At 49.8% G+C, this 13,410-nt stretch overlaps 1 non-coding gene and 1 gene segment (V, D, J or C); both read left to right on the forward strand.

Moving 5' to 3' along the window:
- Window positions 1-7,968: 7,968 nt before the first annotated feature.
- Window positions 7,969-8,162, forward strand: LOC149857689 (U2 spliceosomal RNA). Its single transcript, XR_016444354.1, has one exon. It is a non-coding gene; the product is annotated as a U2 spliceosomal RNA (small nuclear RNA).
- Window positions 8,163-10,977: 2,815 nt separating this feature from the next.
- Window positions 10,978-11,517, forward strand: LOC149857690 (immunoglobulin lambda variable 3-21-like). The segment is given in 2 exon segments: window positions 10,978-11,035; window positions 11,180-11,517. Coding segments are annotated over 2 exon segments (396 nt in total).
- Window positions 11,518-13,410: the final 1,893 nt, after the last annotated feature.

Raw genomic sequence — 13,410 nt, forward strand, 5'->3', positions numbered from 1 at the left:
TGGACGTGTTCACATCAGTGGGTCCAGATGCTCTCCACCCCAGGGTGTTTAGGGAGCTAGCAGGGGTTATTGCAGGGCCCTTGGGATGGCTTTACGAGCGCTCGTGGTGCTCGGGCCAGGTGCCGGATGATTGGAAGATAGCCAACGTGGTCCCCATCTTTAAAAAAGGGAGGAGGGAGGACCCGGGCAACTACAGGCCCGTCAGTCTTACCTCAATCCTAGGGAAACTCTTTGAGAAGATCATCATGGAGCACATCTGTGATGGGCCAGCCTCAGAGATGATGCACAAGGGCAACCAGCACGGTTTCATTAGGGGCAGGTCATGTCAGACCAACCTGATTGCCTTTTATGATCAGGTCACAAAAGCCTTGGATGCAGGTGTTGCCGTGGATGTATTCTTTCTGGACTTCAGCAAGGCCTTTGACACTGTCTCCCACCCCATCCTCATTAAAAAATTGGGCGACTGTGGTATTAATGCCTACACAGTCAGATGGATTGCAGATTGGCTGAAGGGTCGCACTCAGAGGGTGGTGGTGGATGGGTCATATTCGACCTGGGAAGAAGTGGGCAGAGGGGTCCTTGGGCCCGTGCTGTTCAACCTCTTTATTAGCGATTTGGATGATGGGGTGAAAAGTACCCTGTTTAAATTCGCTGATGATACCGAAATATGGAGTGAGGTGAGCACGCTAGTAGGGAGGGAAAGACTGCAGCAAGACTTGGATAGGTTACAGGGGTGGGCTAGCAAAAACAGGATGCGCTTCAACACTGACAAGTGCAGGGTGCTGCCCTTGGGCAGTAGTAACCAGCAGCACACTTATAAGATGGGAAACTCCTTTCTTGAGAGCACAGAGGCAGAAAGGGATCTTGGAGGCATTATTGACTCCAAGATAAACATGGGCCGACAATGCGAGGTCACAGTTGACAGGGCTAACTGGACCTTGTCCTGCATCCACAGGTGCATCTCGAGCAGGAACAAGGAGGTGATCCTCCCCCTCTACGCGACACTGGTCAGGCCGCAGCTGGAGTACTGGGTCCAGTTCTGTGCGCCCCACTTCAGGAGGGATGTGGACAACATGGAGAGGGTCCAGAGGAGGCCACCCGCATGATCCGGGGACAACAGGGCAGACCCTACAATGAGAGACTGCGGGACCTGAACCTGTTCAGCCTTCACAAGAGAAGGCCGAGGGGGGACCTGGTGACTGTCTATAAACTCACTAGGGGGGACCAGAAGGGTTTGGGAGAGATCTTGTTTCCCTGAGCGCCCCCTGGTATAACAAGGAATAACAGCCACAAGTTGTTGGAGAGGAGGTTTAGATTAGACATCCATAAGAACGACTTCACTGTCAGGGCGACTGGGATCTGGAACCAACTTCCAAGGGAAGTGGTGCTGGCTCCTACCCTGCGGGTCTTTAAGAGGAGGCTTGACGCCTAGCTGGGATCATTTGAGTCCAGTTTTTCTCCCGCCCAGGCAGGGGGGCGGACTTGAAGATCTATAAGTTCCCTTTGACCCGGCTTCTATGATTCTGTGACTGGGAGCAGAACTTGACCCCTGGTGGGATGTTTAAAACATCAGAATGCCATTGGGTAACCAACTGCTATAAGACAGGCCTTACTACATTACTCCCAGATGTTCTTAATATTTACCGCCACATTCAAATGGTCCTACCAGTCCAGGTGGTGAGAGAGTATTGAATCCAGGGCATTAGTTTTTTACTTCTTTCAGTACCATAAATTTTAAATATGCTGACTGCCTCAACGTAAAGTCAGCAGATTTTCTGCAATCAAGAGCTTGCTGACTTGAAACTTCAGGTGGAAGCTGGAGAGCAAAGCACATCACAGCCCCACTGTCTCTTGCCGACACTTTTCCCAGTGGTTGTCAGGTAGGAGATTCTATTTGTTTGTGCAAAGGATTCCAGGCATTTGCATGGCGGAGTCCAGGTATTTGCATACCACGACCTGCTTGGTGACAGCTTGGGTCCAGCCTCTCACTCTGCTGCTGCTAATGGCCCCTCTCTCGTGTGTGTTTTTCCTAAATCCTAATGGAATTTTCTGTGTAAAAGGAAAGGCGGCAGAATTGTGCATTAAAAGTCTGTAAATGCACCCGAGGCCTGACCCTGCCTTTTCCGAGGTCAGAATTACCCACAGTGTGCGGCAAGGTGATCGCCCAGGGAACACAGAACATTTCCCCTGTCTGATAACCAGGGATCCCGGATTACTCTGATAAAAAAAAAAGCCCCAATTTTTGGATGTAACCCCCGCCTCCAACCACCATGACTCCCCCAGGGAGCGAGGAGGCACATGGCATCAGGGCCGGGGAGCTGAGCAGTGTCCTGGAGCCAGCAGACCTTCGCTGGGGCGGGCAGTGGCTCCTCCCCGAGTTGAGGCAAGACAGGGACGTAGGTTGGGGCGAGGGGCTGGCACAGGCTCCGCCGGCTCTGGGGAAGTGCTCCACTCCCCGGCCCTGATGCAGGGGATTGGAGCACTTCCCTGGAGCCAGTGAAGCCAGTGCCAGCCCCCAGCTCCAGCCCCTGGCCCAAGCCTTCAGCCTCCAGCCCCAGCCTCTCAGCTTCAGCCCCCAGCTCCAGCCTCTGGCCCCTGGCCCCAGCCTCCAGCCCCTGGCATCCAGGCCCCAGCCGCCAGCCTCTGAGCCCCAGCCCTCAGCCCCCTTTGGTAAGTGTCCCATGCCAGGCTGAGGCGGCGCGCTCACGGACCACTACTCCTTAGAGGGAACATTGGTGGCCAGACTGGCTCATGTGAAGGTGGAGATTACAATGCGGGAGGCAGATTCGGAGACCTGGTGCCACAGAGAGGGATCGAGCCCTCAGAGCAGGAGGAGACAGTGCATCTTGGCTGCATTGTGCTTTCTTTCTGCAAACAGTACAAAGTTCACAGGCACGTGCGTGAAGGAGGCTGTGAAAGCAGAGTTGTTGAGGAGCATAGATCTACAGGGGAGTGTAGAAGAGCTCTGTACGATGGAGTACAGCTTGCTTATGGCTGAACCTGACAGCTGAAGACAGAGAACCTTATCTCTAAGACCCCCCAGCACAGTGCTCACCCTGATGCACTGAACGTCATTAAGTGGAAAAGGGCTTGGAAATGGCCGCTTCACTGCCAACACTATGTAGACATGCCTGTGATTACTGAATCTGCCGAATGACTGGTGAAAGCCTGAATTCAAACAAAGACCAGGGAGTGGGGAATGAGGTGGTTCAGTTTTTAATGAATATAGGATAAGCGGTCAGAAAGACTGTAGGTTCCTCCTTGCCCAGTGCCCTGGTAGTAGGGCCTGGCAGGACACACAGAAGACTCTGGCACCATGGGTAATACAGAGTGCGCTGATCTGTGCAGACCCCACGGCTCTGTGTCATTGTGATGGAGGAGAGCAGCTGCAATACCTCTGTTCCTGACTGACTCAGTTAAGGAGGATCTCACATTTTAAACCCAGACATGCAATCTAGTGAAATGCTCTGTCTCAGGTGAAAAAGGCCCCTGTCACAGGGCTGCTAGTGCTTGAAGCAAGGCAGGGCCAGCGCTCCTGGGAGGGAGCAGGTGCTGCCCATCTGGCCCTGAGGAGGGGGCTGGGCAGCAGCTGAGAGAGGATAAAGGGGGCACAGGAAGGGCTGCAGCTCTGCATTTCTGTAGGAGGAGGCAATGGGAGCAGCTGGCTGGGGCTGGGCAGGGATAGGTAGGCGCTCATGGTGAGCAGCAATGGGCTATGGCCTTGGCTTTACCTGAGTTGTGAGCTGGAGCTGGCAAAGGCAGAAGAGGCAGCAGTGGGACTGGGTTGTTGATCTGCCCTGGCTGAACAGTCAGAGCTGGATGCCTGGGGCCAGGAAAGCAGCAAAGGGTTTATCTGCTGGCTTTTCTGGGGCTCGAGAGGGCTGAGAGGCAGAGGGTGAGTGAAGGGGCTTGTGTCCCTGGGCTGGGGAGCCAGAGATGGAGAGGATTGTGAAAGATTGCTGCTAGGTGGGGGACTGAGGAGCTCTGCTTGGAGCAGGGGAAGAGTGTGTGCAGGGCAAAAGTACTGAATAGGAAACCTACCATTTGTACAATGTTAAAAGTTAAATGGAGCCTTCCTCCCTAGTAACATCCTCCTGTCTTTCTCCATTTCTGAGAACTCCAGATAGGGATTTTATCCACCCAGAGAACAGGAATATCATGTGCGATTCACATGACATATTGGCATCATGAATTACTCAAGCTGTTACAGATAATTGTTATCACTGCATTAAAAATGGAAATAAAGAAAAGGGGGGGAAATCACATGAATACCACTCTTTCCTCCTCTTCCTCAGTCCTCTTAAGTTCTCTAAGATAAATGTGAAACTTGAGGAATAAATATCAAATAAACACTGGGAACCTGATTCTCTACTCAAAGCAGGGAAAACAGAAGTAGCATTGTTGAGGCAAAAGGGACACACAAGGTCTCTTCTAGCATGGAGAAATTACAGACTTTAACTAGAAAAGAAAAAAATCCTGAACATTGGAAAGGCATTGCATGAGCAAGGCAGGTGCTGTAGTTGTGCTGGGAGGCATTAGAGGGTACTTTCTAATAGGAGTTGCTCTTGGGAGGAGCGTGAAAATGTTTATATATTTTTTTTTGGTCTTTTAAAAAAAAAAAATAGTGGGGGAGGGGGCAAGACTAAGAGGGGGAAATTGTCTGCAGTCCAGGAAAGGTTGTTTTAGTAAACAGTCACATGAAAGGGTGCTGGGGATGGGCTTTGCAAGGGCTGTTCTCAGCTGTGGGTGCTTGAGAGGAAGCTGCAGGGTGCCAGCTAGAGACCCGTTTGCTTAAGGAGGCTTTACTGATTTGGGATCCCCTCCCTGGTCAGGGTTTCTCCTCATGGGGCTCACATGGCTGGCTTTGGTACCCGAGAACTGCTGTTGTCTAAATCGGTTCCAGTGTCATTCAAGTATCCAGGTTGTAGCCATATTGGAAATTGATGGAAAAGGCAGTCAGGACTCATAGTAGAGATGATATCGTTTATTTGACCAACACGATTTTTGCAAAAAAAAATTGTTTAACTGCAAGTTTTTGGGCACAAACACCCTTCATCAGGCACTGGAGAAAAGATTGTAGAAGTTCTTCTGGGTAGAAATGAAAGTTCATGTTCCATAGGATTTCACAGAGGACTCAATAGATGGAAAACTCTTCCAGGCAGCCGGTTCATAGCTGGTATGGAGCCTCTCACCTCCTCTGAGGATCTGCGATGATGCACATTTTATCAGACATGAACTGTGCACCAGAATGAGCACACACTGAACATCTATCAAAGATAAAAATGCCCAATAACCTGGGGGGTGCACATTTCTCACAAAATAACCACTCTGTCTCCAATCTCTCATTTCTAATCCTCAAAGCAAATATACAAAACACCTTTTGTAGATGAGCCTGTGAACTTCACCTCATCAATCTACTTCATACAAAAATCATGGAACAAATACAGACATTGGATTTAGGGCACATCATAACCTGCCTGCCACCCAATAACCCTAGGTAACCTCTCTATACTTTGCCACCTGCATTTTGCCACTTGTTGACAGTCTCTTCTTCATTTTTCCCTCCCCACCAACCTGTCTCACATTTATTAACTTCTATCCCCTCTGATCTTCCCTGCCATGCATTTGTGTTTTCACAGACCTGGATTTTGCATTTTGGCTTGAGCTTCTATTTGGACCCTAAAGAGACGATAAAGACCAGGAGACTCTCCCTATGCCCGAGGAAAGGCACCTGTGCCCAAAAGCTTGCAAAGAAGAATTTTTCCAACTACTCATTTGGCCTAATAAAAGATATCACATGTACCTAAATAACTTTGTCTGAGTTACAGGGAAGTCTCAAGTCAAAGACATTATAAAATGTAAAACATTCTCTATGAATGTGAGTATAAAGGACACATCATTATTCAGCCTGAGTTATAAATATCAAACTCTGCCAGTTCACCCTGACTCAGCCACCCTCAGAGTCCAAGTCCCTAGGAAACGCAGTTAAACTCTCCTGCACCATCAGCAGTGGAAAAACATTGGGAAGTGTTGCCTGGTACCAGCAAAAAAATGGGAATGACCCAAGATACTTGTTGCTGTTCAATACGGACTCTGACAAGCACCAGGGCTCCAGGGTCCCCAGTCGCTTCTCTGGTTCCAAAGACATCTCTAATAAAATTGGCTACTTAACCATCACCAACGTCCAGGCAGAGGATGAGGCTGATTATTATTGTACTAATGAGCTGCATGTGACACAGTTAGTTGTAGACTTGAAGAAAACCTCCTTTTCCCTTCCTCAGCTTGTGCCCTGCATGAGTTCAGTCTGTATTTATGCACTGTGACCATCTGCTCTGCCACGCTGGGGCGCATGGCTCACCCTTCCTGTCTCCACTGCTGATGGCTACTAGGATTTGTTAGCCCTTTGACATGTAAAGCCTTATTTTAGTTGTAACCCATGGGAAGTTTTGCCATCCTGTCCTCTCAGACTGGGACTGCTCCTGTATGTGGTCTTACTCTGGTAACTGGGTCATATGATAATTCAAAAGAAAGCATTTCAAAATCCAGTTCTTAAATATGTGCATTGAGTGACTTTGTTCATGATAAATATGGGCAAAATTCTTAAATTAAAATAGGTCCTAGATTCTAAGACCAAACAACAAGGTGTTAGAGCTGAGATCTGAGTCATTTCACTGAGAAACAAAGCCCATTGTGGAAAAAGAGTAGCTCCAGGCCATAAGATGTCCACGAGAGGCAGGTTGCTTTACAGTGACAGAGACCTGCTGATTATGGAACGATTTTCTTCCTCTGCATCCTCTCCTGACCATGTCTGAGATGCAGGGAATTCCCAAGCCCAAGACATCACCAAATGTAAAACGTGCTCTGAGAAAGTGAGCATTAAATACACTTCACTACGCCTCCAACTGCCCTGGGTAGAGGGGTGGCATGTGATGAATCTCTCGTTAAACACAGGAAGCTGCAGAGTGAAATAGGTTGGCACAGTCCTGGGGTTTTATTGGAAGTCTCTGGGTAGCTGGTGTTTCCTTTCAAGCCCCAGCTGCTGCAATCCTGTGCTTCCCAAGGATCTCAACTTACATTAAACAGTAGTCTCAGTTACCCCATATTTGTGGAGAAGAGCTGGCTCTCCTAAAGGCTTACAATGCAAATTAAATGGTCGTTATATATTTTAAAACCTTTTTTTTTTAAAGCCAAAGGTATGACTTAGAAAGCTTGGGATGGGAAATATTAGTGGTGTTTGGGGTTTCAGATGCACTGAATATTTCCAATTGTCTCACCTGAAGAGCAGTATGATGCAGGTTTGGCTTGTGGGCAGCAGGGGGCAATGTGTACCCTTTTAGCCCAAATATAAATTGCTTGTAATGGAATAAAGTGCTCAATACATGTTTTTCCTGTCACCTGTGTGTGCAACCGGCTGTGGTGTCTGAACAGCTGCATCCTTCCAGATCTCTTGTGCTGGTAGACTGTGTGGGGCCTGGCTTATATGGGGGCTGGAGGAACCCCACGTGCATTGATGCAGGCTGTAGGTTAATGAACCACCTCCGAGTGCATTCATTTACTTAGGTACTCATTGGCCCATCTCACACTCCATTGTTAATACCAAAGTTTCCTATTGAATGTGAAAGTCGTTATATAAATGAGCAGAGGGAGCCCCTCCTATGCCAAGTGTGATGGGTCCAAAGGTTTGATATGCCCAAGGAGGCAGGTTTTTCAAAGGCTTCATTTCTCCTTGTGGAAGGCAAATGGGTCTTTTCCCTTTCATAGGGGCTGGACCTGATAGGAAAAGAACAGAAATGGAGATGCTGTCTGGGGGTGCAAAGGCCAATTTCCCTGAAGAACAGGCAGCATGTGCCCTGCCTGGACCAGAATGAGTGACACCAAAGGAGAGGGGCCTCTCTCACTGGTGCTCACCTGTTAATTTTTTCAGAAGACTGCGGCCAGGGAGGAAGGGGCATTCATGTGAAAAGGATGTTTACTTACATGGCAGGGGAGACACCATGATCTGGAAGGTGGTTTTCCCAGGGTAATTGTCTCTGATATGTCCTCCATAGGAGGTCTATATTGAGCAGATTCTTTTTAGTATTGGTTGGTGGAACCGGAGCGTGCTCCATCCACTCCATGCATTGACCTGGTATTGCAGTGCTTCCAGGACTGGTGCAAAAAAACAGAAAAAAAAAAAAATGTTTGCAGCTCTGGGAGTTTAAAAGAAACCAGTCTGCCTTGGAAAGCCAAGATGGTCTGGATTTCCCATCATGGCCTGGGTCCTTCTCCTGCCTGTTCAACTCGCATAGAACTGAGATTTTGTGACTAAATTGTTGGGAAAATTGTAGGTGAGAAGTATTATCCTGCGTCACCATGTTGATGAATATATCTAGCCTGTGGTGACCCAAGAGTCTGCAGTGGGACTGTCACTCTGTCCTGCAGCCCGAGCACTGCAGCATCACCACCAGCTACTATCCTGGTACCTGGATCTCCCTGCCAGCAGCTTATATACACCTCTGACAGCAGGCCCTCACCCAGTTCATGGGGTTCGTGTCTGGTCAGAACATGGCTTTAACCATCACTGGGGTCCAAGCCAAGGATGAGGAAGACTACTACTGTGCTGTGTGATGTATCGATGTTGAGATGTCCCGTAATGATGCAGCTGGTTGAGTAAATGAGGCAAAAACTGCTCTCCCGCCCTCTTCTGAGCCTGGGCTATGACATGCATGCACAGCTTGGCTCCTGCTCGGATAAATGAATTGCTGTCTGTTCCTCATTAGCAATTTCAGCCCCCTGCACTGTGAACCCACTTCTCCTTCTCCATTTCTCTGGGAGAGGTCACCAGGTCTATGTCTATAAGTAACACAGCACATGTGGCTCAGTAGCACTGCCCAGTCACCCTGGGGACCAGTCCCACCCGGTGGTGCAAGAGGTGCCTGTCAGTACCAGTGATAAACTGCTGAGTGCCAGGGTAGACCTCTGCTGTGACCAAGGCTGGGGGTGTCTTGGCTGAGGCAGGAGGGCTGGTTCCTAGGCTGAAAAGCAGCTTCTTGTCCTCTCAGGAGGCCATAGCCCTGTCTTTTGCAATGTTTCCCAAGCATCCGTGGCCCCGCACAGCTTAGCACAGCCTACATCTCAGAACATGTTTGTTTCATCCCCTCTTTCATTTACCCAAGGCACTTTTCTCAGATCCCACATCATTCTTTTCTTGTTCTTCTTCTTGTACCTGCACTGCCCTCATGCATGGGCTTGCATGGAAACACTCCCAGGCTAAGGGCAGACATTACACATAAACCGGTTTAAGTGATTAGAAACTGGTTTAAACCTGAAACAGGACTGATGTTCAGTGCACATAAACCAGTTTGAGAAAGACCTGGTTGAATGTATCAGACTTAACTGACTTAGCTCAAACTGGTTTATGCAATGTCTGTCCCAGACCCCTTGCTGGTTTATGATAAGTCAGACTCCCCCAGCATCCCGGCATGGTCTTGGGCTGGGTGGGGCTTTCTGCTCCACAGCAGAGCTGGCCCCTTCCTCTGCTCTCTCCCCTCTCCCCGCTCTGGCAAACCCTGGGGACTGCAGCTACAGTTTGCCAGCCCCAGCCGTACCTCAATGGCTTCCCTGCAAACAGGCAGGGATGGAGTTAATGACTCCCTCTGTCCCCTTGGCTTTGGCTGCAGTCTGTGTGGCTTGCACAGGAGCAGGGGAGAGAAGCAAGGAGATCTGTGCACAGCTCCAAGCCCGGGCGCAGCTCTGAGCCCAGAGGTAAGATTTGCAGGACCAGGTTGAGAGGTGGAAAGTGTTGGCAAAGACCTGACAATCATCAGTGATCACACAAGCCGGAGATTTAGTTACCAGAAGCTGCATCAAAGAATGCAGAGCGCTCCATTTACTTTATAAAACAGAACGTGCAAACAAAGCCTTTCCCAATGCCTGTCTGTAAGGAGACACACTGCCCTCAGGATTAGTGAGACTAACTCTTGTCTTTCTGGTTTACATTTCAAGTGAGACTGAGTTGTGTATGCTGTGCTTTACTGGGCTCTATCTTAGCTTAGGCAAAGATTTTTGGTAGCTCCCTGCTGTTTGCTTTGTAAATTGCTGTGTTCAATACCTTGCTTCAGAGAGAGGACTTTTTCCCCATCCCCTGTGTGCTAGCTCGGCTGTTGCCTGGCCATGCTCTCGGCTCCAGCAGGGAGGGGTGAGAGCCTTGAAGGGCGTCTCTTCCCTCCCCTTTGGCAGTGGCTGGCAGGCAGACTCTAGGTCTCCTAGGCATCTGGCTTGAGCCACTGCAGGCGTGTGCCTGCATTTCTTGGTTTAACTGAGCATGTCTGTCCAGCTATTAACCAGTTTAAGCTGCCCAGCTTAGACTAACCTCCAAAGAGCGACTCAACTCAGGCTTGGGCTTTTTGAATGTCTGTCCCTAGTACTGAAGGTTAGGAACCTGCCCCTTCCCTCCACCCTTGTTCCCCCAGTACTTGAATCGCGATTTTCTGTGTTTGTGATGAGCTGTACGATGTGCAGTTGAATGAGTAGTGGGGCTGGCAGCATTTCTATCCCTAAACCAAAGAAGGACAGACAAATCCTCCCATGCTGTGCTGCGACTGAACGGGTGGAGGGCCGTCACTAGCAGTAACTCTGTGGCTGCCCAGTGTTGGCACTCCCCAGGTGGCAGAGCTCTGGGTGAGAGGGTGTGGGCTAAATTTGCAGAGAAGGTGTGCCCTTAAAGCACCCTTCAAGGGAGACATTATCTGTGTTTGTGACCTCTTTGGTAGCAAGAGCCTTGTCACTGTCTGCCATGTATATGGGAATAAGTTTTGAGCTGAGTGGAGGCAGCCACATCTCTGGGGTGGTTTTAGACTCATGGCCAGCTGCAGCCAATAACCAGGGGGGGAGATTTGCATGAAAAGGTCCTTTTAAACCCACATGTGCTTGAGAATCACAGGATCTCAACCAGAGACCAGTTTGTCTGAGGACGCAGAGCTGGTTTGCATTCCCAGGATGGCCTGGGCCCCGCTCCTTCTTGCGCTGCTCACACACTGCTCAGGTGCTGTGAAGGGTTAGGTTTTCCCTGAGGTTATTGGCCTACAAAGATGTTTCCATGTACAGGCCCTAGTCTCATGTGTTCCTGTGGGTATCCCAGGCAGCTTCAGTCTGGAGATAAGTTCAGCATTTACTTTTCGGTTTTTCCTTCCTATTCCAGGTTCCCTTGCCCAGTACGTGCTGACGCAGCCGCCTTCAGTGTCTGTGTCCCCAGGACAAACTGCTCAGCTCACCTGCAACGGGGACAGTGTTGCTAGCAAGAATGTGTACTGGTATCAGCACAAAGTCAGCAGCTCCCCTCTACTTGTGATGTATGATAGTAGGAGCAGGCCCTCCGGCATCCCTGACCGATTCTCTGGTGCCAGCTCTGGGAACACGGCCACGTTGACCATCACTGGAGTCCAAGCCCAGGATGAGGCGGTTTATTACTGCGAAGTGTGGGTTACTGCCAGCAGCTCACATCACAGTGACACAGCCCGATGGGGAAGTATGACATAAACGTTGCAGTCTCAGAGGGAACGGGACACATTGGCTTTCTCAGTGCAGGCTCCTCTCAAGTCATAGAAGGGAAATACAGGGCGGGAGGTAGTTTTCAGTCAGCTCAGAAATATTTCCTGCTAGTTGTGGATTATCAGTTGTGATTAGGGCTGTGTGAAGCTTCGGCTGCTGATTCAATTTGGAGGAGATTCAGACCGATTTGGTGGCCAAATCTCTGTATCCAAATCAAATCAGGGGGCCAATTAAAAGGTCTGAATCCATTCAAAGCTTTCCCAATCAATTTGGAAAAGACTTGGAGAGCTTCAGCAATTTGGGCAGTCCCCGCCCCTGCAGCAGGGAGCTGGACCCGGGCTCCCAGCTGGTAAGTAGGGGGCTGGAAGAGGAGGAAGGGAACCATGGAGGACCCCTGCCAGCTTCCCCCCCCCACTGTCCCATGACTCCCACCTGCTGTCCCACCGCCCCCATGGCTGCCCCTGTCTGCCCCAGCTCCTGGCCCTTTAATATAAAGCCATTGCCGGGCTGGGAGAGGAGGTGGGAGATGGGGCCCGTGTGATTCGGAGATTTGGCTGATTCAGCAGCAGCCAAATCTCCAAATCAGATTCAGCTGAATCGATTTGCAACAGTGATTCAAAGCACCAACCTGAATCACCGCCCCCAAATCGTCCAAATCTGAATCTGAAGCAAATACTAGCTGCTTCGCACGGGCCTATTCTCTATATGGACCATGCAAAAGAGGTGTGATAGAAGTAAGAGAGGTAATGCCAAGAGAGGTAGTAGAAATGTGATATTCACATCATTTTATGCTCTATCCATGTCACACAGGCAAGCTGTGTCCCTCCCCTCAGCCTGGGTCTGTGCTCTTGACCCAGCCCCGGGGATGCTCTCAATGAGCCGTGGAAGACAGCAGACCGGGGCAGGAATCATCATGTCACCCCACCCCCCAAAACAAGGAACCTGTCTGCTTTTTCCCCAGAGATGCTGGGAATCCCAAGGACTCCTCTGAGCTCGGCAAAGCACCAAACCTCCTTCCTATGGCAGCTGTGCCAGCATCCACAAAAACTTTCAGGGCCTACTCAGTGGTGAAATCAGGGTTCAGGACAGTGTCTCAGGGTCTGCTCCCCATACTGATGAACAATCATTCAGTCCTCCACTTGTATTGTAATGCCTTAGAGAGACTCTGGAACTGAACCTTGCTACAGGCTCCAGTGTGTAGAAATCCTCAGTCCACATCTTTCCCGATGATGGGCAGGGCAGGTGTTGGTCCCAGATGGGCTACTGTCACAGCTTAGGCCACAGCAAGAGCTGTGAGAAGGGAGCAGGGACTGGCATTGTCCTTGTTTAATTCCTCCTGGCACAGTCTGGGATGTGTAAAGGGCTCAGAGTCCTTCGCTACTGATTACTGCGTGGTGGGGTTTGAGTGTGAGATCAGTCCATTTGAGAGACGTCTTCAAGACCACATCTTGGCACAGGCATTGGCTGTCATGCTTCTTTGGTGACTGGCTCAGCATGGCTATTTATACCCCCAGGCCCTTCTGAAATGTGGGACAGAATATCACAGGACGTTGATGTTGCGATTGCAGCACCCACTGCAGGAACCAGATAAGTGTTTGTGATAAACTATGGATGGCGTTTTTGGTCCTCCTCAGGCAGTGCCCTGGCCCTGTGGGTCTCTGTCAGTGATGTTGTTTGAGGGAAAAAAAAGAGAAGCCAGGAGAACTCCTGTGGAAAGCCCAGGCCTCAGGAGCAAAGGGCAAAGGTCGATAATAATCTTTGACTCAATAAAAAAATAACTTGCCATTGACTTCACACCCTTCATTTGGAGCTCTCCAAGCACCTTGAGCTCTGATGTCACCTTCTAGTTCTCCTGATTTACATCATGATCCTGATTAAAAC

The sequence above is a fragment of the Crocodylus siamensis genome, chromosome 9 (assembly GCF_052110815.1).
Source record: "Crocodylus siamensis isolate JL-2025a chromosome 9, ASM5211081v1, whole genome shotgun sequence".
Taxonomy (NCBI): domain Eukaryota; kingdom Metazoa; phylum Chordata; order Crocodylia; family Crocodylidae; genus Crocodylus; species Crocodylus siamensis.